The 24,309-nt window shown below is 44.9% G+C and overlaps 3 protein-coding genes across 4 annotated transcripts in view; 1 reads left to right on the top strand and 2 right to left on the bottom strand.

Annotated features, from left to right (window-relative positions):
* Nucleotides 1-2,772, top strand: part of ino80 (INO80 complex subunit) — a 30,987-nt gene extending 28,215 nt beyond the window's left edge. For both annotated transcript variants that reach the window (XM_023953068.1, XM_011492065.3), the window contains exons 33-37: nt 67-155; nt 423-578; nt 821-986; nt 1,588-1,803; nt 1,880-2,772. In XM_023953068.1, the coding sequence (XP_023808836.1) occupies nt 67-155; nt 423-578; nt 821-986; nt 1,588-1,803; nt 1,880-2,052 (800 nt within the window). In that variant the 3' untranslated portion in view covers nt 2,053-2,772. The remainder of the gene's footprint in view (nt 1-66; nt 156-422; nt 579-820; nt 987-1,587; nt 1,804-1,879) is intronic.
* A 64-nt stretch (nt 2,773-2,836) lies between these two features.
* chac1 (ChaC glutathione specific gamma-glutamylcyclotransferase 1) lies at nt 2,837-4,160 on the bottom strand. Its single transcript, XM_023953069.1, has 3 exons — nt 3,554-4,160; nt 3,437-3,472; nt 2,837-3,353 (listed from the first exon to the last, which is right to left on the bottom strand). Exons 1-3 carry the CDS (start codon nt 3,719-3,721, stop codon nt 2,958-2,960), a joined length of 600 nt encoding a protein of 199 aa, XP_023808837.1. The 5' UTR covers nt 3,722-4,160; the 3' UTR covers nt 2,837-2,957.
* A 9,949-nt stretch (nt 4,161-14,109) lies between these two features.
* Nucleotides 14,110-23,243, bottom strand: LOC101163294 (delta-like protein 4). The gene is made up of 11 exons (XM_004083989.4): nt 22,800-23,243; nt 22,389-22,649; nt 22,030-22,090; nt 21,172-21,435; nt 20,599-20,659; nt 19,807-19,937; nt 19,443-19,612; nt 19,138-19,357; nt 17,977-18,691; nt 17,700-17,808; nt 14,110-15,034 (listed from the first exon to the last, which is right to left on the bottom strand). The coding sequence occupies exons 1-11, from the start codon at nt 22,851-22,853 to the stop codon at nt 15,029-15,031; spliced, it is 2,052 nt and encodes a 683-aa protein (XP_004084037.2). The 5' UTR covers nt 22,854-23,243; the 3' UTR covers nt 14,110-15,028.
* Nucleotides 23,244-24,309: the final 1,066 nt, after the last annotated feature.

Here is a 24,309-nt window from a genome sequence, read left to right as displayed (position 1 = left end):
GACCTCCTCCACCAAGACCTTCTAAGAAGGACTAGAGTTTCTCGAGCACTTTGTCTCCTCCTGCAGTACGTCAAAGACAAGAGGAGAAGAGGCAGCTAGAGGAGAGCAGCAAGGTGAAGGAGCGCAAAAGAAAGAGGGAGAAGTACGCTGAGAAGGTAAGTCAGACCCATCCTGGCTGGCAGGAAGAGAGGAAGCAACGTGTGACTACTAGACTCTGATAAGGAGTGATGAGAGAGACATTTGGACCACTTTGTCCTGACAGACAGAGGATGAGAGTTTCTGAAACACCCTTTAAAGTTTCCATCAAGCCTGCTAAACGTTCCTCAGGCATCAACTCATTTATCAGCAGAACATCCTCAAATTCTGGCTCAGGTTCCGCCTGAGGCCCCCTGACTCCAACACCCCCCCTCTGTGACCCGCAGAAAAAGAACGAGGAGTCGGACAACAAGAGGAAAAAGGAGGTGAACCTCGTCATCTCCCACACGCCTTCGGCCGACAACTCCAACCTGTCAGCGGACGGCGATGACTCGTTCTTCAGCGTGGAGATGGATTCAGCTATGCCCAGCCCGTTCAGTGAGGTGAGGCCTTCAGCAAACGCTTTGCATTTCTCTGAATCTCTGTCGTTGTTTTTCACATTGTTTTCCCTTCTTCAATCCTCCCTCTGAACTGTAGGGAATCCTTTCCCACCTTGTTTTCTTTGGCTGTCCTTTTTTCCTATGAACCTGTTCGATCATCCTTTCTGTGTTACTGATGGTGTGGTACTCCACTGTGTGTGTGTGTGTGTGTGTGTGCGTGCGCGCTCGCTCCTCTCTGTGCACAGATCTCTCTGAGCAGTGAGCTTCAGCCTGGTTCGTTGCCTCCAGATGCAGATGAAAGCAGCAGCGACATGCTGGTCATCGTGGACGACGCGGCGTCCTCCGCGCCGCAGTCCCGGGCCACCAACTCCCCCGCCTCTGTGACGGGCTCGGTGTCTGACAGCATGAACGGTGAGAATCCTGAACAGACACTCCCCCCGCCGTGGAGGAGGTCTTGGAAGTTCTGGAAAACCCCTCTCATTCACTTCAGGAGTATTTTATTCCAAAAAGTAAAGGATCAATAATATTTTAACATCATGCATAAGCTCCATTGTTTTCTGTTGGTAGTTGGTTTAAAATATTTCCAACCTTTATTTCTGTTAAATTCTGTTGCCGTGTACCTGCATGTTTCATAACTGATCAGGAGATAGTTAGTTTCTTGTTTTGTAGTTAGACATTTATGACAAAAGAATTGTTTTATGTGGCAATGACTCTGTACTTTTCTGAAGACTGAAACGTTTAGATGTCACTTCTTGTACCAGACGGGAATTCCCTGTTTGCTCTTCCTCTACTGGACTCTGATCTATGAGTAATTTAGGAGTGGCAGTGCAGAAGCAGGCCTGTGATCCGTCTGTTGGGGTTTTTGAGACTCTGCAAACCACATTTATCACTGCTCCAGTGTTTGTGTCCTTCTTTGAAGTCACGTCACATGACTGGAAGTTGGTCTTAGTTTCTGTCAGCTCCCTTCATGCATGTTCTCGTCTTGGTTTCTGGTCTCCTTGTGGATCTTCAGGTGCGGCAGCTTTGGATACCATCAGTCCTGGCAGAGGCAGGTCTGGGCGGAGCCGTGGACGGCCTAAAGGATCTGGAGGGGGGGTCAAGTCTGGAGGGAAGGGACGCGGACGCAAGTCAACGGTGGGAAGTGCAGCAGCCATGGCCGGGGCAATAGCGGGGGCAGCAGCGGCATCGGCTGCAGCTTATGCTGCGTACGGCTACAGCGTTTCCAAGGGTGAGTGAACGCGTCGCCAACGAGTCGCCCCAGTCCCTGCCGCTCTCCAACTCCTCTCTGCTTCTCGTCCCTCCAGCGGGCCACTCTGTGTCCAGTCCCATGCAGCCCGCCTCGGCCCGGTCCAGTGCCGGTCCCGCCTTCCACACCAGCAGCAGCTGCTGTCCTCAGGCTAAAGGGGGTCCCAGCCATCCAACCGCCCACAAACTGGTCCACAAAGGCAAAGGACCCGGCAGCATGGGGACTTGGTGATGTCATCACGGCGGTCTGCGAGCTTACCACCAGTATTTCCACGTGATTGTCAGAAAGCACGCCTGTGCAGCGAGGGAAGCGTCTGCCGCAGAGCAGGCAGGCTTGAACCCGAGCTGGACAGGTATGAGGTCATCACAGCTGCTCTGGGCGCCGTCTTCCACGTTCTGGTATTGTCATAGAAATGTTCTGTAGATATTCTGAGGGCCTCTTAGATGATTCTGTATTTGGAGGTGAACATCCAACAAAGAAATAGCTTTTTTACTAAAGCTCCTATTTTTCTAACTGAAGATTTTGGTACAAAAACAAACAAGGCAGTTAATGTTTTAAAAGAAGAAATAGTTCATAAATATATTCCGCTTCCATGGAAAATGAAGGTTGGGCATATTTTTGTCAGAATTATTTTCTAGGTGGAGTTGTTGCCATCACAGTAGAGCTGCTATTGTTTTCCCCATTCAGATCATTTTTGTCCACTAATAATTTATTTGAGTTGAGACTGAAGTTAAAGTAGAGAAAACGTGTAAATGTGGTTTCTGTTCCCGCTGGTTTTTGATGTTTTAGTCAGAGCAGAGGTTCACAGAGTCGGGGTTAACGGCGTGACTTGCATGTGAAGGTCTTTGCTGTAAAGCCAAAACGTTTGTTTATAGACAGTTTTCTCACTTTGGATGTCCGTTTTTCATGTATTCATATGTGGGACGATTCAAATAAAATCTCTGGATCTGAGTGGTTTGGAGTCCCTCCCCCCCTTTGAAGCAGGAAAAGGACCCGAGTGAGGACAGCAGACGGCTCTCTTTTGGGAAGTGGTTTTATTGTTTCAGACATGTGATGCAGTGAGGAACTGGGCGGATTCAGAAACGGCTGCAGGGATGATGGACACATGCAAACGTGGACCCACAGAACCGTGGACGCTAGTGCACAGGCTGGACCGCGCATGAGCAGGCCAGGAACAGGGTGAGAGCCGCAGTCTCCACGGAGAACAGGTGCTGGTCCTCCACCTGCGGGCAGCTGCTCCGCATGAACTCCGCCAGGCGCAGCAGGTACTCCAGGTTGTGGCCGCTCTTCCCGCTGGAGGAGGCGATCTGGGCCCCGATGTCCTCCGGACTGGCCGGTCCGAGGTACAGCGGGTTGTCGGAGGTGGCGATGTACACCAGAGCCTGGACGGGGGCGGGGCCTTCATCCCCGGGGAAAAAATCCACCATCTTGGTGACGTAGCCGCCGCACACGGTCTCGCGGACGTTCAGGTATGCGAGGGCCTCCTCCACCTGCGGGCCCGACACCTCGAACGCCACGCCCCAGGTGACTGCCTGTGGGGGGGGGGGGACACACACGATGAGAACGAGGCGCGTGACGTTACCTATGACGTCACAACAACAACAGGATGGCTTACATCGTCGTCTTCGATCAGCGTCACCACTCTTCCGGGCTGTAACAAACACAGACAGACAGTCAGTCAGGTGACAGTCCCCCCTCCTCCCGCAGGTGTGCCCAGGTGTGCAGGCCTCACCGCCGCCTGGCTGCCCCGGTGGAAGTCGTCTCCGTGCCAGAAGCGCCTCTTGTAGCCGCGGATGAAGCCCACGCGGCTCTTCCTGTATTTGAAGTCAGGCTTCCACACCAGCGACCCGTAACCGAAGATCCAGAGGCTGGCCTTCCCGAGCACGTCCTGCGGCTTCATGATCCCCGTGACTGGCGGTGGTTGGACTCGATGATGAGACTGCGGCTCTTCGTTACGAGGCCGCGGCGGCTAACGGCTGCCTCCTCCGGTACAGGAGCAACGGTACCGGCTGGCTCGCAGGGATACCGCGGACGGTACCGGAGCCCAACTGCCTGGCAGTGGCACGGATGGAATCTCGCGCGTGGGTTCGCCTTGCACTATGCATCGCCATCGCATTAGAGGCCACGCATTCTGCCTTAAAAATCCATGGCGGGCGCTGCGGCCGCGATGACGTCAAGGAGCGGAAAAAACCGGGTACCACCGAGGCCAGCTCCCGCGCCGGCCGAGAGATGACCAAAAACCCGCAACCGAGAGGTCGAAGCCCAAAGATGGGTCTAACGCTTCACGCTCCCCCCAGTAACACGCCGCTCCCCCCGTCTTCAGTCGAGTACGCTACGTGACGACCAGAACCAGCTTTATACCAAGCGCGGGGCGGGGCCATGTCCGACCCCCTGACCAATCACAGCGGGTCTGGTTCAGATTTTATCCAAATGCAGTTTCGTGCGCTAAACAGGGCGGGGCCAGACACCCCAGCTGTCGCGCGACTGGCCAACACAGTCTCCGCCTTAAATCTGGTTGGTCTGGTCACTGTCCGTCCAAAAGCCTCTGAATGGTGATTGGCTGTTCGAGCTGCCAGTCCCCGAACGAAAGCTGGCTGATGCAACTCACAGGAGGGTTTCAGGCTCCAACCATTTCAGCAACGACCCGAGGACTTGCGTCAGCCGCCATTGTTGGCTGAGCCCAGTGGCGGTTCTACACTAACTTACTCCCTGGGCGAGTAACCCCACCAGCGCCCCCCCCCCCAGCGCCCCCCCGCGCACACATACAAAATTTGACAACATCCTGTTGTGTTCCCTATCTTCTATTTAGCCATTTTACTCAAAAAATGCATGAATTTTCTAGACTCGTATTACAGGGGGGTCAAACTCAGTCACACAGGGGCTTAAGTTAAAAACACGCTTAAGGTTTTGAGCCGAAGAAGATAAAGATTTACTGAACTACACACTAAAGCTAAACTTTTAAACCTTTTACACTGAACTTTTTGAACATCAATATGAATAAAAACAGGAACATTAATCCAGAATAACTCAAGTTAAACCTTAAATAACTTGTAATATTTTGTTCTCCATTTAAATATATTCTGTCAACATTATACAAATATGAACATGCTGCAGAACAAAAAACAAAGAAAGCCTGGAAATATTAATAAGAAATTACATATCAAATAATTCCATTTTTTTGCTCTTTCATCATTTTTTAGAGCATTTTTTTTTAGAGCTGGACTCCTGCTTCATTTTTAGCAATAATTTCTTAATGTGTGACGTCCTGTGTGTGTCTTTGTGAAACATATCAGAGGGATTAGATCTAAAAAATAAAACTTATTGTGATTAATCTGTTTAGGTCTAATAAAACATTAAAGACTAAATCATAGAACTCATCAGTGGGATTACTCCAAAAATATTTGGCATTTCCCTAAATTTGTGCAACACCAACAGTAGAAATCCTCCAAAAAACCTCAATCCATATAAAATGGTCTGCGCTCCCCCCCCTCCCCCCCCTTCCCCTTCCCTCTCACACGCGGCTCCGTCTCTATGACGGGAGGCGCAGCTGCGGCCCAGAGTTGATTTTCAGATAGAAAAAGACTCCCAATCACCTGTTAGTGTGATTCAGCCAGCCACCGGCGAGTTGCGCTCCCCTCTCGAGTTTTTTTTACTAATGTTCCAAAGACTACCGCAAAGAGGTGTGGCCGCAAGCGTCTTGCAGCAGAGGGCGGTGGTCACGTGCGCATCGGGTCTGCTGTGTCGGAGCAAAGAATTGTGGGAAATAATCCCCATTGCCTGCTTTTGGCGAAATTGGGTTGAGCACGGATGTTTGTTCTGCCTAAATCCTTTTCATGTGCCTGTTTTACGTTGTTTCACTCTAAATTATTCTTTTTTTTTTTTTTTTTTTTTTTTATTTTTTTTTTTTGCACCATAAGTGTGAAGAGGAAACAGGAGGAAGACATTATTAAGAGTCTGATGTGTCATAATAAAAGTATTAAGTGTCGGCTGCTGAAGTAATTTCAAATTAAAACTTCAAGCTACCTCTTTGAATATTGTATGTAGCACATTACTCATCGGACACGGCCAATGCCGCCCCCTATGAAATGCCGCCCTGGGCGACCGCCCACATCGCCCATATCAAAACCGCCATTGCTGGCTGAGCCTTTCACACTCGAGTCAGGACAGGCTGGAGGAAAGAGGGTCTGAAGAAAGTCTACTGTGTGCTTTTATAAAGCCAGACGGTTCCAACAGAAAGGACATTATGTTTAGATCAGACCTCCTGGACAGAGAGACAGACATCATCTTTACATGTAGAACTATGTTATAACCACTGACCAAAGTCTCCCAAACACACTGATATATGCAGGACACTTCAGTACGATATACAATAGGGGTGTTGGAAAAAATCGTTTTGCTGATATATGGCGATATTTCATTTGCCGATATTTGTATCGATTCAAAATGCTCTCAGGAAGATATTTATTTATGGGCATCCTTCAGCGTCTGACTCTTGTTTTCCACTTAAACCTCTGACCGCTAGTAAGCAGAAGAGAACACAGAGTCTGTTTGAGCAGCTCTACATGCAAAAAACAACATAGATCTCAGCGAGAAGCAGCTTGGGAACTGTCCTTTTGGTTGTTATGAGACATGAAGTACTTAGTTTTTACTTGGGATGGGTACTGAACTGAAACTGTGCCCTGTTGCAGTCAGTAACGTATAAAAACACAGATTGCGGTGCTTTGTAGCTCAGATAAGAACAAGTGAAGCACTGCAGCTTCACAGCAGCTAATGCACGGAGCATCAACCAAAATGCTGTTTGCAAAGCGGGCCAAAATTCTGCAGAACCTCCCAGCAATAGATTCTAGTTCAGAGACCTGATGGATCAGAGTGATGAGTACAACGCTCTGAAAAAAGGCCAACGTCGTGACGATGAAATCCGTGATTACTTCCACGTGTGAGAGAGTGGAGCTGCAGCTGCAGACTCATCTAAATAAAGCATCTTTGCCACATTAAGTGTCCTTCATCCTGTGATGCTGCTTCCTCATCACACTTCATTGTTTCTGGAAAGAATTAGTATTTTTTTTTCTTTTATTTTGGAAGCACAGGCCCCTGAACCCTGTAACCCTTGTGCTATCCTAGGCACTTTGCCATTGGGAGTTGGGTCATCTAGACCCACTAGACAGTGCTCTGAACCTTTTTTCTTCAATGATTTGTGATCTTCACTGGTGTCCATGGATTACATGAAATCTTTCCACCTTTATCCACCTTTGTCATGGTAGGGAGAACACGTCAATGCAAGGGGGGGGGGGGTAATCTAAGATAGCACAAGGGTTAAAAGTACTGGAAAAGCTAAATTAAGCAATGTGGAAAATAAACAGAACTTTATTTCCTCAATCATACTTTTAGAAGCTTATTAGTTAAGGCACATTCATTCCATTTTTTTTTTCTTATACTGAAAAATATTTTGTTGTGGAAATCTGACAATGTTGACTGTTCCCTTTATACAGTGGTGGACAAAATTGTTGGTACCCCCCAGTTAAAGAAAGAAAGTCCACAATGCTCACTGAAATGACTTGAAACGTTCAAAAGTAACAATAAATTAAAATTGGTTGAAAATTAAATATTCAAAATCAGCCATTACTTTTGAGTTGTTGATTAACAGAATTATTTAAAAAAACAAACTAATGAAATAGGGCTGGACAAAAATGATGGTACCCATAACTTAATATTTTGTTGCACAACCTTTTGAGGCAATCACTGCAATGAAATGGTTTCTGTATTTGTCAATGAGCCTTCTGCACCTGTCCACAGGTATTCTGGCCCCCTCCTCATGAGCAAACTGCTCCAGTTGTCTCAGGTTTGACAGGTGTCTTCTCCAAATGGCATGTTTCAGCTCCTTCCACTGATGTTCAATGGGATTCAGATCTGGGCTCATAGGCCACTTCAGAATAGTCCAACGCTTTTCTCTGAGCCATTCTTGGGGTTTCTGGCTGTGTGTTTTGGATGGTTGTCCTGTTGGAAGACCCATGACCTGCGACTGAGACCAAGCTTTCTGACACTATGCAGCACATTTCTACCCAGAATGCCTTGATAATCTGGAGATTTCATTTTACCTTCACAACTTCCAGACACCCTGTGCCAGATGCAGCAAAGCAGCCCCAAAACAGAACTGAGCCTCCTCCATGTTTCACAGTAGGGACAGTGTTCTTTTCGTTGGATGCTTCATTTTTGAGTCTACCAACATAGAGCTGATGTGCCTTACCAAAAAGCTCCAGTTTGGTCTCATCTGTCCAAAGGACATTTTCCCAGAAGCTTTGTGGCTTGTCAACATGCATTTTTGCTAATTCCAGTCTGGCTTTTTGATGATTTCCTTTCAACAGTGGTGTCCTCCTTGGTCGTCTCCCATGAAGTCCACTCTGGCTCAAACAACCACGAATGGTGCCATCTGACACTGATGTACCTTGATCTAGGAGTTCACCTTTAATGTCTTTGGAGGTTATTCTGGGCTCTTTGGATGCAGTTCCAACTATCCCTCTCCTCCATTTGTCATCAATGTTCCTCTTCGTCCAGGGAGGTTGGCTACTGTCCCGTGGGTCTTCAACTTCTGAATAATATGTGCCACTGTCGTCATGGGAACGTCAAGCTGCTTAGAGATGGTTTTATAGCCTTTACCTCCATGATGTTTGTCTATAATTTTGTTTCTAATGTCCTGGGACAATTCTCTCCTTGGCTTTCTGTTGTCCATGTTCAGTGTGGTTCACACCCTTTCACTATTTGTCTCCCTTTAAATAGTCAGACTGACTGATTATGGGTTTGAAAACAGCTGTGATGTCAATAAAAGGACATACCTGAGTTCATCATGACCCCCTGGACAATTAGTTCTCAGTCTTCTATGGAGGTACCATCATTATTGTCCAGCCCTATTTCATTAGTTTGTTTTTTTAAATAATCCTGTTAAACAACAACTCAAAAGTAATGGCTGATTTTGAATATTTAATTTTCAATAAATTTTAATTTATAGTTACTTTTGAACGTTTCAAGTCATTTCAGTGAGCATTGTGGACTTTCTTTCTTTAACTGAGGGGTACCAACAATTTTTTCCACCACTGTATATTTTAAGTTACCAAAATAAAAGCACTATGATTTTGCTTGGGTAAAAGCAACTAATGTATATGAGATACAGTTGCAGTGCTTAACATTGTGATTATTAAGTAAACCATTTTATTACAATGAAAGGGGTATTAATATTCAGGTAGAGTTTTTTTCTAAGTCATACTCATAACCCTTGTGCTATCTTAGATGACCCCCCCTTCCATTGACGTGTTCTCCCTACCATGACAAAGGTGGATAAGGTGGAAAGATTTCATGTAATCCATGGACACCAGTGAAGATCACAAATCATTGAAGAAAAAAGGTTCAGAGCACTGTCTAGTGGGTCTAGATGACCCAACTCCCAATGGTAAAGTGCCTAGGATAGCACAAGGGTTAAAAAAAAGAAAAGTTTTCCGGTACAATATTGGGATACGTATTGTATCGTGCGACGTGTATCGCCAGACTCTTGCCAATACACACTCCTAATATACAAGCGTTTTCTTTATTGCTGCAATCTGCTTTATACTTTTCTTTTTACTCCAAACAACATAGCTGTGACCAAACCGGTGTCAGTTTTTAACAATTTGATTTGAAAAAATGAATGAAATAGGAAATGCAAAAATATTTAACCACATATTGTACTTTTTTTTCTGCCTTCTTAGAAGGCCTTTACAGGTCTCACACACTCCACTGCTGTAGACTGGCACCAACCTCTAACCGTCAGGAGCAATGTGGGCTTCAGGGTCTTGTCTTTGAAACATGGCTGAGAAGGGTGGAAACATATCTTCCACTCACATGCTGACCGCTCTACTCCTGTACCATGGCCAGCTGTGGTGTACAGACAACAAACCAAAATTAAAGTTGTCCTTAGTGTGTGCAGTAAAGTGTGCTCCTCTGTGCTCAATAGATATCTATAAATAGCTGGACCTAGCAGTTTTGGTAAGCAACTCAACATTTGTACTGAAGCAAGAAGTGTTTCAACAACTCCAATTCCTTTATTCTGTTGACACACTTGTTCTTCAGAGCTCCATACCTCTCCTCTAGGAGCACCGGCTCTCATAAAAACGTGCTACTGCAGTACAACTGACTATTTTACTGTTGTGATTATTAGGAATGTCCCACATTAGTGTGTCCCAAACTCACCACATGCCTCTTCACTTCTTTCCCAGACTCTGTTGCTCTAGACCACAGGGCTCAAACTCCAGGCCTCGAGGGCCGGTGTCCTACATGTTTTCCAACTAACCTGCCATTGAAGCTCCTCAAACACACCTGATCCAGGTAATCAGCAGCAAATGAGAAAGGGTTTCTTGAAAACCAGAGAGATACCTTCCTTCAAGGCCTGGAGTCTGACAACCCTGCAGTCTAGACTGTTGACCCTGATCTAGTGATGGTGAGATGAAGCCTCAGTGTGAATAAGTAAGTTTAATAACTATCAGAACGCCCAACCTTCTTCCTTTTCATTATTCTTTCATTTTCTACCTACCATTTGGGTTTAGGATTCTGATTCAATAGGATAAATGTTTGTTTAAGAATGACATGAATTGGCTACGAGTTTGTTGTGGGTACTTTAATATTGTACAATGACTTAGACATTGCCAATGACTTGACTGGGTGTCCCTCGCCTTTGCCTAACAGTACCCGGGACAGGCTCCAGTATCCCTGACAGAACTGGACAATGCTGGATGACCCACAGAGATCTGCAAATTACTTAATAAACCCCTTTTAGCTTTGTGGTAACAGCTTATCTTGGTGCAGGACCACCAGATTTAGGAACTCTTTCTTTCCCTCTGCCATCAGACTCCTTAACAGCTGACTGGAGTCTGGAAAAACAAACTGCACCTTTGCTCGTCCTAATTCTTGCTATTGTCATTGTCACTTTTGCACATTTGCACTTTTAGAACTGCCACTCGACATCTTGTGTTTTTGTGTGTATGATGTGAGTAAATTGTTTTGTTTCCTCTATACTTTTGGCATTTGGAGCAGACAGCAAAGAAATAATTTCATTGTGCAGGGAAACCCGTTCCTTTACTGTGCACATGATAATAAACCCTTTGAATCTTGAATCTTGAATCTATCTTGGTCATTCATAGATGATGGCTGCAGATGAAGCTTGTACCTCAACACATGGTCTTGGCAGTGTAAGAACAGTCTACAGCTGTCCTTCTGACCACACTTTTCCCCTTTTATCCAATGGATGTTGACGCCAACTCCCCCACTTCCTGTCTCGAGGTTTCTTACTGACACCTAGTGTTAATTAATGAGAGGACTACATGTGAAATGTCTGACGGTCTACTGCTGCTGCTGATGTTATCTACCTCTGTAGTAGTTTAACACACTTGCATGCATGAACACACACAACGTTAAAAGGTTTTTTTCATGCCAGAAATTCCAACAATGAAGCAGGAAATAACAACATGCCACAACAAACAGACTTAAAAGAGCAGAGGACAAGCTTCTCTGAGACCAATGTCTGCAGTTTGGAGTCTTTTACAGCTGCACCACATGCTGGCTCCTGATTGGCTCACCGTCCAGCTCCTCGTCAGTTTCAGCACATTTCTTTATATGTTGTTTGCAAAATCTCAAACTGAGCCATCAGTCATGTAGTCTTGTATGCAATTTGTAGTTTAAAAGCTCCATGAGTGGACAATCAGTCGACTGTCAGTGCAGAACTTGGCTTTTCTTTTCTTGTTGCATTTTTTTCATGGGTTTTATTATGCATGGGATTTTCTGAAATGCTTTTCTCTTGGATGTTGCTGCTCATTTCAAATGTTATTTAGGGTTTTAATTATTTTACATGTGCTACTTTTTATTTATTTTCTTTTAAAGACCATACCTCACTGACGTGAAATAAGAACACAAAGCATTCAGCATTCAAAGCACTTCAGGAATCTTAACTAAGTTTGAGCAAACAAAAACACAAGTAGAGAACCAGATAAAGGTACAAATGTGTGAAACTGGATGGAAAGGCTGCATGAAAATCATCTCTGACAGAAAATGATGACGTTTCTCAGCAGGAACAGAACCAGGCAGTTCTACATTTAACTTATAGGAGAGTTCCGGTTGTTTTGTATATTCATTTCACATGGTCATTAATGTCTGATGCCTGAGAATTCTTGCTTCAGCAGCTTCTGCATTTTCTAATCAGAGGAAACAGGAAGTGGTGCCACAAGGTCACAAACAGGATGCAGTGATTGTAACACCATGAGGACTCTTGCCTGAGTTCTGGACACAGAAAGGCTGAAGAGCACTGGCTGAGTTTGTTGGACCGTGCGCTTTGGTTGGCTCTGTTTTTCAGTTCTGTTTTCAGCCTTGTTTTTCTGAATAAATGTCTCACCTGGTTTCATCTGCAGTCCAGATGACAGAGCCAATCATTTGGAGCTGGATGGATTATCACAGCCATAAGGTTTCTGAAAAGCCAGAAACTCACTGATTTGACTTTCATTCTGATCTCAACACTAACCTTAAGTCCCACCAAAGTTTTAATCCTACACAGGAGCCGAGAACTTCTGGATCATTAGAGGTCAAACGTCCCAACAAAACCTGCTGGTCCCTAAAAAGGCTAAGAAACAGCCCTAACAGGATTAAAAATAAATCACAAGAGAGCACACATGTGATATGCAGCTCCACACCCAATCACACCCGTATAATGAAGATGCCAAAGGTCAATCGGTTGTGTTATGTCTTGCTACTGTCCGGCCTGTCCCTCTGCTCACCTGGCAGGTGTGGCCAATGATCTTGATCAGCACCAGGTATTTAACCCTTGTGCTGTCCTATGACCCCCCCTTACATTGAGGTGTTCTCCCTACCGTGACAAAGGTGGATAAAGGTGGAAAGATTTCATGTAATCCATGGACACCAGTGAAGATCACAAATCATTGAAGAAAAAAGGTTCAGAGCACTGTCTAGTGGGTCTAGATGACCCAACTCCCAATGTTAAAGTGCCTTGGATAGCACAAGGGTTAGGTCAGGGGGGGCCTCAACCAAGGAAGGCATGCAAAGCAGGAGTCTGAGGAGTATTTGGGTTTTAAGTGGGAGCTGTGCTGGTTGGTTTAGTTCTCTTTTGTCCCCTCTTGGTCCTCAGCAGTCTTGTATTGTTAGGTTTTTTTTTATTTTAGTTTGGGGTTGGACCTCGGCAGTCTTTATTTTCAGGCTTTTTTTTGTTTCCATTCTTCGGTTAGACATTGTTAGGCAGACAGGGAGCTGATTCCGATGGTCAACATGGCTGGGTCAGCTGTCTCCCTGACTTATTTTATGTTTGGCCAAGGTTCCAATCCCTCTGTTTTGTCTTTTGTTGGAACCAGCACAGTAGTTTAATTTGTGTTCTTGCTTTACAGGACTCAGCGGTTTTCTTTTTCTTTCTCCAAACTATGATCCTCGTCTTTACGCCCATTTGGGATCATCTCCCCTTCACTGTGGCAGGTTTGCTTGTTGTTGCCGTAACAAGCTATGTTTGAGGAAAAGAAATCCAGATTTTCTGCTGAACTGTGCTAGCTTCTGATTGCAGAAATTCTCCCTAATGAAGTCGGAGGATATTATGGTCATGTAGAATTCATGAAACCAAATCTAGAACAAATAAAAAGAACCTTCTTGGTTCCAACTACATTCTCTGGTGTCCACAGATCCAGTGGATCTCTTGTAATCAATATATGGCAGCTTCTCTCCCCAGCTTTGTATGCCAGAGTGGGGGAACACAACCAGGAACTGAAATATGACTGTTCACCCTGAGGGGAAGGCAGGCAGTTGGGGAGCCTGCAGGAGGGTGAGATGTCACATGAGGTCTGATTACTTTTGTGGGTCATGCTCATGGGTTGAGTGGCCTGGCATATGCTGCTATTTTTATGGCACCACCAACTCGCTGTTTGCACCCCCAAGGCATCTGTTTGGCTAACTGTGTGCACGGATGCGTGTATGAGCATTAAAATGGGTGGGGGGCTGGCTTTGTTTCACCAAATTCGGCTAGAGCGGGGTTTCCATGGAAATGGATTCGTTTCAAGCCAATTTAGGGCCAAAGGGTTTATAAGAGCTGGGTTAGTGAGGCATTTAAAATAAACTATTTTCAATGAATGATTCAGAGAACGCATCTGTCTCCATGCGCTTTATCAAGCAGTTTGATCTGAAGGTTCTCACCATTCAAAGTGTGGAAAGAAAACTTTAAGATTTAAACCACAATTGACCATAAAACAACAAAAAATAATTTATTTTTATTTGCTGTCAAATGTTTGAGATTTATTTATTTTTTCCTTCAGAAGTTTGGTCCTTTATAAATATGCAACATATACAAAATATTACAAAAAATACAAAGACCAATGGTTTATATTTAGGTTTAACTCTGCAAGGTGTTTCAAAAAGTACATTCTATGAGTGTAAAATATACAGGCAGCTGCTGTTGTCAGTGTTGAAGCTGTCGTTCCTCTGCAGCTTCCTGTTGGGTTGTGCTGGCCTCACTCTGATTCCTGTGATTCTTTAAACGTCACTTCAGTGGAGAAGAGTTTTCTGCTGCTTTTCTTTGTCCCTCTGTAGTGCAAATGATCTCAGAACAGAACCATCTCACATAAGATAATGCTTCTATAAACAGTCCCTGCCTGCGCTGACAGACACAACCATTCGCTTCGCTTTTTGCATGAAGAACAGTGGAAGACGAGCTGTTAGCTTTCTGTGATGATGGGCTTGAATTGTGTCAGCAGGAAACTTCTCCCATACGTCTTGCATAGCTGGCTAAAATCAGTGCTGGAGTAAAGGTGATGGGGTCGTCCGATCTTAGGCACTTTTTGTACGGATTTGTTGGCTGATTAGTAATAAAAAAAGGCCAGTTCCATGATGAAGGGAGGAGGATTCAGCTGAATCAGCCTTTGACAGTTGTAACTTCATGGACTCAGTCTGTTTTCCTTTGGTCTAAACTGAGGATTTTCCTTCACTGTACACGTTTTGGATACAAAAACTTGGTCCTTTTGTTCAGAAGATATTTTCATTTTGGCAGAGCTTTCTGTTCTCCAGTTCTTCTGTGTCCCAGAGCAGCAGTGGATTTTCAAAACGGTTTCCAGCCTCTGCGCATTTGTAAAAATCCCAGAGCAAAATTATCCGCCTTGATTGTGTCTCTGTCTTCCTCTGTCTGCTTTTGTCGCTCACTTACAGTTTAAACCTGAAGAAAAAACAGGAATATTTGGAGTAAAATGTAATAAATAACACCTGTTATGACTATTAATCAATCCAGAAAAGTCATATTTCTCATTGAATCATTGTGATTAACATGTAAAATTTATGTATCAAAACATGTGAATATTGTAAAATATTAGAGTAGTTTTGGAGAGTGGCGGTGTTGAATCCTAATCCTGTAAAAAACCTGCAGAGGTTCCCTGAGCTTTTAAACGTTCTCTTGGTTTTTCCTCAGCAGACGGCCCAATCGCGAGGAAGACCTAACAGAGGACAGTCATGGACACCCTCACAAGGAAGAGAGAGCCAAGCTTTTGCAAGACAAGCTGCAATGTCACAGAAGATTGAGTGAAAGGGAAACGTGTTGGGAACCCGTGCAACAGCAACAGAGAGTACTGCAGCATTCAGAGGGTCGACAAGGGAAATCTACTGAAGAATATGGAGAAGCATCACCGGTAGTGGGCAGAGTCTGGAGCCAGAGCATCAAGAAGCTCCAGACATGGACCACAAATGTTCCATTTTTATGTCAAACCTCTTCTGAACCACAGACTGTCAGAAGCATCTTACCTGAGCTAAGGAGAAAAAACGTAATCTCGCTCACTGGTCCAAAGTCCTCTTTTGAGTCAAGGGTAAATTTGGTATTTCATTTGCAAGTCAAGGTCCCAGAGTCTGCAGGATGATTGGAGAAACACTGGATCTCTATTGCTTGAAGCATGAAGTGTCACTGATGGTTTGGTTTCATGCCATCTGCTGCTGTTGGTCCACCGTCAAAGCAAACGTCTACCAGGAAACTCTAGAGCACTTCATGCAGCCGTCTGCCGATGAGCTGATTTTCTTTGGTATCTGCCCAAACTGTCAAAGGTACTTAAAGCTGCTACAATGCCCATGGTGTTGCTGTGCTTGATTGGCCTGCAAACTGGCATGACTTGAAACTGACAGAATGATTATGGGCTGTCTAAGATACCTGCGCAGAGTCACACGTGCCGACATGGAAACGGTAAATCCAAGCAGTCATTTCTGCAGGAATGAGGGTCAACCAATTTTCAGAAGTTCTCCTATTCTGAGACAGATAAAGTTTTCATTTTCTACAGGGCATAACCATTCATGACTGATTTTATACATTTTACGAGTTTCACTTATGTAATAGACATTGATCTTTTTCACGATCTTGTATTCTTGAGAGTCACATTGGTTGCAAGGCCATTGGAAGGGAACCGCCCCAATTGTTGAGAAATGTGACACAGCTGATGACATCATCCATGATTGGAATGTTATGCCTGTAGTACAATGGCATGCACACTTTGCTGTTTAACCGGAACTTATGCCAAGTGGATTGAAGACGCAATGCCGGAGCAAACTCGATGCAGAAAATTGCAGTTTTCACGTATTACTATCTACTACATACAAGAAGGGTTAAACAGTATTTCATTCTGACTAGATAAAAAAACACAACATTTTCACTGCTTAAATACTTTCTAATGCAACTATAACTTCAGTGATATCAACTGTATTTCCAATGTCATTTTTTGAGTATAGTTATTTGGTTTGTTGAGGCTTTTAAAAGAAAAGAAAAACCTTGTCTTGTCTGCAGCATTAGTTAACAACAAATCTATTTATGTAGATGGAAACATCTTCAGAAAATCTTTGCATACAAACAAAACAAACTTTATATAAATAAAATAGAAATGAAAAAACACTCTAAAAAGAAAAAAGTTGATCCAACTGGATTGAATCACTTCAGTTGGTATCACCAAATTGAATTAGGTTTATCCAACTTAATTTGATAAGTTAATCTAACTTAAAAAAAATCAATTTTGTTTGTATAATTTAAATTGACACGTTTTTCTAAGGTTTTAACCAATGGGCCTTGTAATTTTCATATCAAAGACACGAATGACCCGGCAATGTCTTGCATTACAAGGTAGAAGCTCACTTGTCGTGAACTCAGTCTTTAAAATTGGAACATACAGTGTTTTGCCGCACAAGGGGGTTGGTAATCATCCTCCTCTACCAAACTCTAACTCATGGTGCAGAAATAAATAAACATAACAGTTTAAATGACTACTTCAAACTGAGTAAAACAGCTAGACAACAAACCCCTGGACAAAAACTCACACTTAAACCCCAATCTGCTCAGATAGGCAAAGAAAAAGGTATCCCATAATTCCTTGCCCTGCCTTAGGTTATGACGTTATGACGCATTGACAGCTTCACACCAAAGTTACACCAACTTAATTTAATTAAGTCGATTGAAAATAAAATAACTATGTCAGACAACTACGTGGTATTTTTAAGTTGAATTAACTCAAAAAAATGATTTCTTTTCACCAAACTAAATAATTAAATTAGTAAAAATTTGCAACTACAGCCCAAATACTCTTTTTAGAGTGTACTAAACCACTGAAACGCTGTCGACTATTGCGTCATCATGTTTGAAAAGTAAAGTTTTGAGACGTGTGTTGCCGTTATTTTATCGCGTACAGTTGGGAGTGAAACTGGCCAAGACCACACGATTGAGGTAGGGGACGAAATATGACGGATGCGATGGCCGATCGCTAAGCAGGATAAACCAGCCTTAATACTGCACACAAGACGGTAATGCTATCAAGCTACTGACAGGAAATGGAGGTGTTGTTGCATTTTTTTCAGAATACCTCTGTTGCGATAATACACTCTTCTGGCTCCTCCCCTATGACATACACCGACCGATGCCTGGAGTCTCGTGAAGACAATGGTGCTGGCGGCAAACGCTCAGGCTTTTCCCTGCAAAAAAAAAAAAAGTCAACTGAAGGCACATCGCAAGATTATGCAATGAGTGTACAAAGATACACAGGATACAAACAAATGCCAATGTACACAATGTTTTGGGAATGGAAGAATTGAAATGAAGTGTTTCCAAGTATGAAGATGAAAGAAGAGTGAAAATGTTACCTGTACTTTCTATTGAAGGGTGTTTTATCAACTAAACTTTTGTCATAAATTAAGCTTCTTTCCTCTTGTAACTTTTCATCCTTGAACTTGTAAGAGTCCATGTGATAATTTTTATAGAAAAAGTTTGATTTGTCCGAGTCACAGTCCACCTCCAGGCTGACTTTCTGGTTAATTTTCTTCAGCTGCGACGTTGGGATCAGGTTGTCCTTTGGAACGCTGGGGAGGTTGTTTATGGTCTCAGTTTCAGCTTCCCGCCTGCACGCTTGCCAGTGGATGTGCCTCAAAGCCAAGGCCACCATGCACAGGAGCATGAGCAGCGCCACCAGGCCTACAGCCAGAAAGACCGCTGCCCACTGGAAGCCATCGCCGCTGGCCACCCCAGATGATAATAACACAAAAGATTCACATTGAGGTCCAGTGAAACCGGAAGGGCAGATGCAGGCCACTGCTGGCTCCCCAGATGCACCACTTTCAGTGCACAAGCCTCCATTGAGGCAAGGGTGGAGGGTGCACTCATCCAGGACTCTTTGGCAGTTGCGCCCAGTGAAGCCTGTGGGGCAGCTGCAGGTGTAGTCGTTGATCCTGTCTTTGCAGGTACCTCCGTTAAGGCAAGGACTGCCGGAACAATCATTAATATTGATTTCGCAGCGCTGGCCGGTGAATCCTGCACGGCAGCTGCACACACTCATGCCCCCCTGGAGCAGACACAGACCACCTGCAAAGACAGGGAGTGGACAATCAGCAAGAACACAAATGGAAAGTAAGGAACAATTTGCCGACAGACTTTTTCTAAACGAGTAGGTGCACAGACTCTTGCTGCCCCCCAGGAGGGCATTTGAGTTCATGCATCTTCATGAAGAGCAGTGTGAGCGCAGCACCAAGTATTGTTCTCCAGCCACTGAACAATCCCAGATTCCTCCATGTTTACAAGCAGACATCATGTGAACTGCACTTGGAAATTTCTATGCTTTTCTCAACAACTGCAACAAGCTGTGGTGACATTTACATTGAGCTGCTGACTGTTTACATGGAAGACAATAGACATGGGGTTCCCAGCAATTCCTGTTGTTCCACTCTACTTCCAGCTGCAGGAATTTAAAGAGGGATGACGGGGAAGCTTGGGAAGGATTGGGAGGTGGCTGCATGGCAGGAAGGTTGTACCATTAGCACAGGGAAGCAGTGTGCACTTGTCCACTCTTCTCTCACAGTTGAGCCCGGTGTATCCTCGGGGACACTTGCACATGTAGCCGTGGCCGTTGCGTCTCTCCCTGCATTCGCCACCATGGAAGCAGGGGGAGTCGGCACAGGTCAGCGTGCTTTGCTCGCAGTGCAAGCCCTCAAAGCCCTGGGGACACATGCACTTGTAGGAGCCCTCAAGACTCTTCCAAGAGAAATGGAAAGAAAATGTGATCAAGCATGTCTAAAGGAAAAAGGAGAGAACAAGTGCACATGCAGCATTTTCTTACTGTGCATTTGCCTGAATTCCTGCAAGGGTTACTGTCACACTCCTTCATCACAAGCTCACAGTTAGCTCCAGTAAATCCAGGTAAGCAAGTGCAGGTATAGCTTCCCTGGCCTGTGTTCATGCAGGTGGCGCCGTTCACACAGGGACGATGATGGGTGCAGAAGTTCAGATCTGGATAAAGAGATAGAAGTTTGATGTCAGGTCCAAAAACCTTCTGACACAGATGTGTAAAGCCACGAATGCACTTCAGTGGAAACTTAATTTACTAATGCCTTGACATTCGTATAATTCAAAACCCTGCACACGTAACAGGAGAAGGTCTTTGGAGAAAGAAAAGCACCAGTGCTGCAAGTCAGGAGACATACCTTGGTCACATAATAGGCCTCCCCAGCCCTCCTGGCAATTACACTGCCATGGCAGCTGGCAGGTACCGTGGTTACAGGCAGGGTACGTCTCACACTCATCACAGAACATTCCTGTCCAACCTTTTCTGCATCTGAAACGTGACCACACAAACCTTGTTATTTTATGGTAAGAAAGCACACAAAATGACTTCTTTTTCTCATTTATCTGAAGCTCTTCAAAAACGGATTAAAGAATGTGACATTTTTGAACCACAACTCCATAATGTTGGATGATAATCTGCTGCAAAAACTTAAAATCAACAGTTGCTGGTATTTATAACTAGCAGATATTTGATTGTTATTCCAAAGATATTCACTATCAACAGGCTAAATTTGTCAGAATATATGCGTGAAGGATGTTGGAAGCATGATGCTGCAGGAACAAAGTGCACAGTGCTTGATGTCCCAAATTTGGATTTTGTAAATAATGGATTTAAATGACAAAAATGGGCAAATTGGATCAGAGAAGAAATGTCTTTGAGTGTGTGTGTTGGGGGTGTGGGAGGGCATGGATGTTGAGTGACAGCAGAGGGTGATCACAGAAACCTGCACTCCTATGCAGCAGGATTTGATGAACTTTGTGTCGCTGATAAAAACTAGTAGTTGCACATCTACGCTCTACAGGAGACACACTATCTAGTTAACGTGAAGCTTGAAGAAACACAAAGCAAAGTTTCCCACAAACCTCCACACTTTCTTCATGCACACAGTCTGCACACATTCCCACTTTTTAGAACTGGTGATAGTACTCACACACACTCCCCAGGCCTGGAGCAGTTTCCATTCCTCTCACTGCAGCCCTCCTGACAGACAGCTGGGAACATGTGATAAATAACAAAGGTAACTTAAAGCTAGACTGTTGTGCTTCATTCTGAAGGACGACCGTGCACATGCGCCTCGGTTTTGGCTAGCTGAACACCTGTCTGAGCATCTCCCCGCCCACTACCAGCAGGCCAAAATCACTCAGAATCAGAAACTTAACATTTAGCTAACCAATTAGTCGAGAAGCAGGAAATCTGCTGGAAAACTAAATGCTAAATTTTTAAAAACAAAAACCTGGTATTTAGTTTTCCAGGGTTTTCTGTTGTTGAACAATGACAAATGTCCAATATCTGAACGTTTTCTGTAACCAAACATCAAACTGATAAGTTATAGGAACCACGAACTGTTTGGAAGGGGAGAACTTCAGCAACAAGAACCAAGTGTTTGGGTGAAGTTTGTAGCGTCCACCACCTTCTCACAATCAGAACACAAACATTTGACGAAACTGACAAAAAGGAAGCCTGCAGCCTTTCAAGGGTCAACCCTTTCCCACGGGTTACTTACGCTCTTCGCAGTATTTTCCCTTCCAGCCAGGTAAGCAGGTTAACTGCCCATCTTGGGTGCAGTTGTAGTGGCCAAAGCGATCGTCTCTGGGGGTGCATTTCTTGGAGCAGCTTTCTCCATAGTAGCTCTGGTTGCAGACGAAGCGGTAGGAGTATTTCAGTTCTGTTAGCCTGTCCGTCTGTGTATCTTGAGACCAGTCAGTTCCTGCGCTCAAATGTCTCTGGACAGCAAAGAAGCTAATCAGAAGGTCTTGGCTCTTGTAATCTTGGGGGAAAAACAGTTTTGCATTAGAATGATTGCATAAAACCTGTTCATGTCTTCAAATAACAACTTTATCTGAAGAACTGCATCCTTTTGGTTTAGGGCTCCAGAATGCATCCACTTTGGGTTTATCACTGTGCCCAGAACCACACCACATCCCTTATTGAATCCCATACAGCTCAGATGAAAGATAAACCCAGGTTGAAATTTCCTGTCGGTTTCCGCCAGCAAAACATTCCCAGGCTCCGTCCAGTGAGCTGAACACAGTGAGGTGTAAAATACAGGAAGATGCAGTGAGGGCTTTTTTGGCAAGCGCTGTGTATTCTCACCAAAGCCCACAGCCCTTTCCCACGCCGAAAATAAATCAGAGGAAGTTCAATTGTACTGAGTGTAAGAATGAGAATGTGGTTACAAGTTTGTGTTAAAGGCACGGAAAGGTGGAAGAGTTTCTGAGACGATGAGCAGTTATCAGGAGGCGAAGACAGTGGTTACATGCTGACATGGAATGGAGTTTTGTTAAAGAGTGGAGCTGGTGTCCACCCCCCTCCCCCCCACACACACACAGCTCCCTCCTGTGGCGGGAAGGGTTGCTCTTACCTGCAGGGCGCTTGTTTCCATAGGATGAATGCCAGGCCTCAATGATTAATGAAAACGATCCCTGCAGACAGATGATCACACACAATGAATGTTGGGACATTTCCCACAATGCACTAAACACGGTTTCCTTTGATGGACTTAGATCGATTGCTGCTTCAGTTTGAGTGTCAGGGACATCCACGGCGCGTGGAATCTGAAGTGATAAATCTGTTTGTCACCTGAGCATTACCTAATGACAGGGATTAGATGAGCTCAACCACAACAACAACCGCTGTGCTGGCCGAGAGCAAGCCACCCGCGCGCGGCTGCTGCCAGCACACAGAGAAGCGCGCGTGTCGTGTGGAGCTCCACGCCCTTACCGGCCATCCGAACTTGAAGGGGATCTGGATGGGTCCCGGTAAAGTCCCGGTGTCTTTGGCTTGGAAAGAGTTTGCCCCGAGCACGGGCGTGACTGTGCTTCCAAAGATGCAGTCACCTGGTGAGATGACAGTCTGATAGTTCTTCAAGCAAACCCGAAAATAAGTCCTGCAGCTGGGAGCGCACGCGCGTCCATCTGACAGCAATCCTTGGTGGTTTTGAAATTCGTGGAGATGAAGCTCAAAGATTCCAGATCCAGAGACCTAAAACAGGGACATAGGATTTAAGATAGACTTGTATCTTAAAGGGACTTGAGTAAAGAAAATAAAAAGAAATAAAAGAACCTTGGCTCTTCGACTTGTTTTAGCCAAAGCTCTGAAGACCACCGTGGAGATGAAGACCTTCCTTCATACCTGTGATATCAACGCAGTGCTGACTGCGATGGTGAAGGTGAACCAAGCTGCCATCCTTCTTGTTTCTCCAGGGCAGCCAGTGAGACACAAACCCTCTGATTCTGGAGGATTTCCACCGAAGGAAGCAAACAGGAGACGTCTCTGGCCGGGGGGGTGGGAGTGGGTAGGGGGTCCTATAAATCCTCTGCTCTGAGGTCCCCCAGCAGCCCTGCGCTGCGGTGCGTCACAGGCGACCACTTCAGAGGAACCCCAAAGTTACCTACAGACGGGGGGACCAGGATCCAGAGCTGTGCGTCCTTCAGTCCGCGTGCGTCCTCCTCTCTCATCGCACAGTACTCCACAGCCGAGCGCGCGCGGCTAAAGGCTCGTGTCGCCGCTAAACTCGGTGCGTCAGAGCGCAGCGCACGCTCATCTTTCTTCTGGTTACAACTGAATGAACAGACGCGTGTCTCCTCCCACATATATACAACACCACTGCGCTCATTACACGAACTGTCAATCATTCGGCTGACCCCGCCCACTTCACATGTCCCATCATCCCCAAAAGAATCCAGATTAACCAGCCAACAACTGACCACCACCAAGAAGGAAAGTGTCAGTGTTCTTCTTCCTATGACGTTTCCCTGATGGATTACTCAGAAACTAAAGAGAAATATGAGTCAATACTTTGCGTGGAAGTACTTTGTGAAATGATAAATGGTACTATAACTAGTACTATAAAGGAATTGACAGAACAAGTTTTCTTTGAGTCAAAGTCTATCTGAAGTCAATATAAATCAATTCATATTTTGCATGGTTATAGCCTATTCTATGAAGTACTAAGTATTGTAAAGTACTGTACTATTGTGCATTACTGTAGTACTGTAGTGAAACGGTGATCTACTGATTGGAGTGACACTTCATAATTTGGAAAAGCGATCTTTTGTGTTTTTATGATCCATTTAATCAGTAAATATTTCTAAATGTGCACATGAACGGATGTTTTCTTTTGTTTTGCTTTGTATTTGCACAACTATAATAGCATTTCTGAGTAGCTGTAACATCACAGTGGCTCACTAGACCACAGCACCGCCACCGGACGGAGCACAAACAGTGACATCGAACGTGTCAGGAGCACGTCCAACTGTTTTCATGGTTTTTCAGTGCAGAGCGATGCGCCCACTTTTTCTAAAATGAGGCTCCAGCAGGAAGAAAACCTCTGGACATGAAACCACATGGGTGGTGAGTTTTAAAAGCACCAACAGCATCAGATACAGGCAACGTAACAACCAGCCTTCAAACGTGCCTCATCTTGTGCTGCTGCTCAGCCTACAGCTGACTTTCTGCTTACGTGTTTAGTCTGGTTGGTGGCGCTTGGCTTTTTTCCTCAGTTCATGCTTTGTTATGACTAAAAAGAAGCTGCCTCCTCTTGTTGCTGCGTGTGTCACGCTCTCCCTCATGGGGGTGTGAAACATAAACACAGATACTCAGCTGTGTGTGAACCAGCCTTGCCATCCTGCTTTCAGATCCA

Source organism: Oryzias latipes, chromosome 24, assembly GCF_002234675.1.
Source record: "Oryzias latipes chromosome 24, ASM223467v1".
NCBI classification, from domain to species: domain Eukaryota; kingdom Metazoa; phylum Chordata; class Actinopteri; order Beloniformes; family Adrianichthyidae; genus Oryzias; species Oryzias latipes.
Note: the sequence above shows the minus strand (reverse complement) of the source record. Positions and strands in the feature narration are given on the sequence as shown.

Excerpts from the sequence above, each read along its gene's own strand:
- chac1 (XM_023953069.1), bottom strand. The coding sequence starts at position 3,721 with ATGAAGCCGCAGGACGTGCTCGGGAAGGCCAGCCTCTGGATCTTCGGT. Across the intron at positions 3,473-3,553 it reads ACCGGGGCAGCCAGGCGGCG|CCCGGAAGAGTGGTGACGCT; the intron begins GTGAGGCCTGCA and ends TGTTTGTTACAG. Across the intron at positions 3,354-3,436 it reads CGCTGATCGAAGACGACGAT|GCAGTCACCTGGGGCGTGGC; the intron begins GTAAGCCATCCT and ends CCCCCCCCACAG.
- LOC101163294 (XM_004083989.4), bottom strand. The coding sequence starts at position 22,853 with ATGGCAGCTTGGTTCACCTTCACCATCGCAGTCAGCACTGCGTTGATA. Across the intron at positions 22,650-22,799 it reads GCACTGCGTTGATATCACAG|GTCTCTGGATCTGGAATCTT; the intron begins GTATGAAGGAAG and ends TCCCTGTTTTAG. Across the intron at positions 18,692-19,137 it reads ACTGCTTCCCTGTGCTAATG|GTGGTCTGTGTCTGCTCCAG; the intron begins GTACAACCTTCC and ends CTGTCTTTGCAG.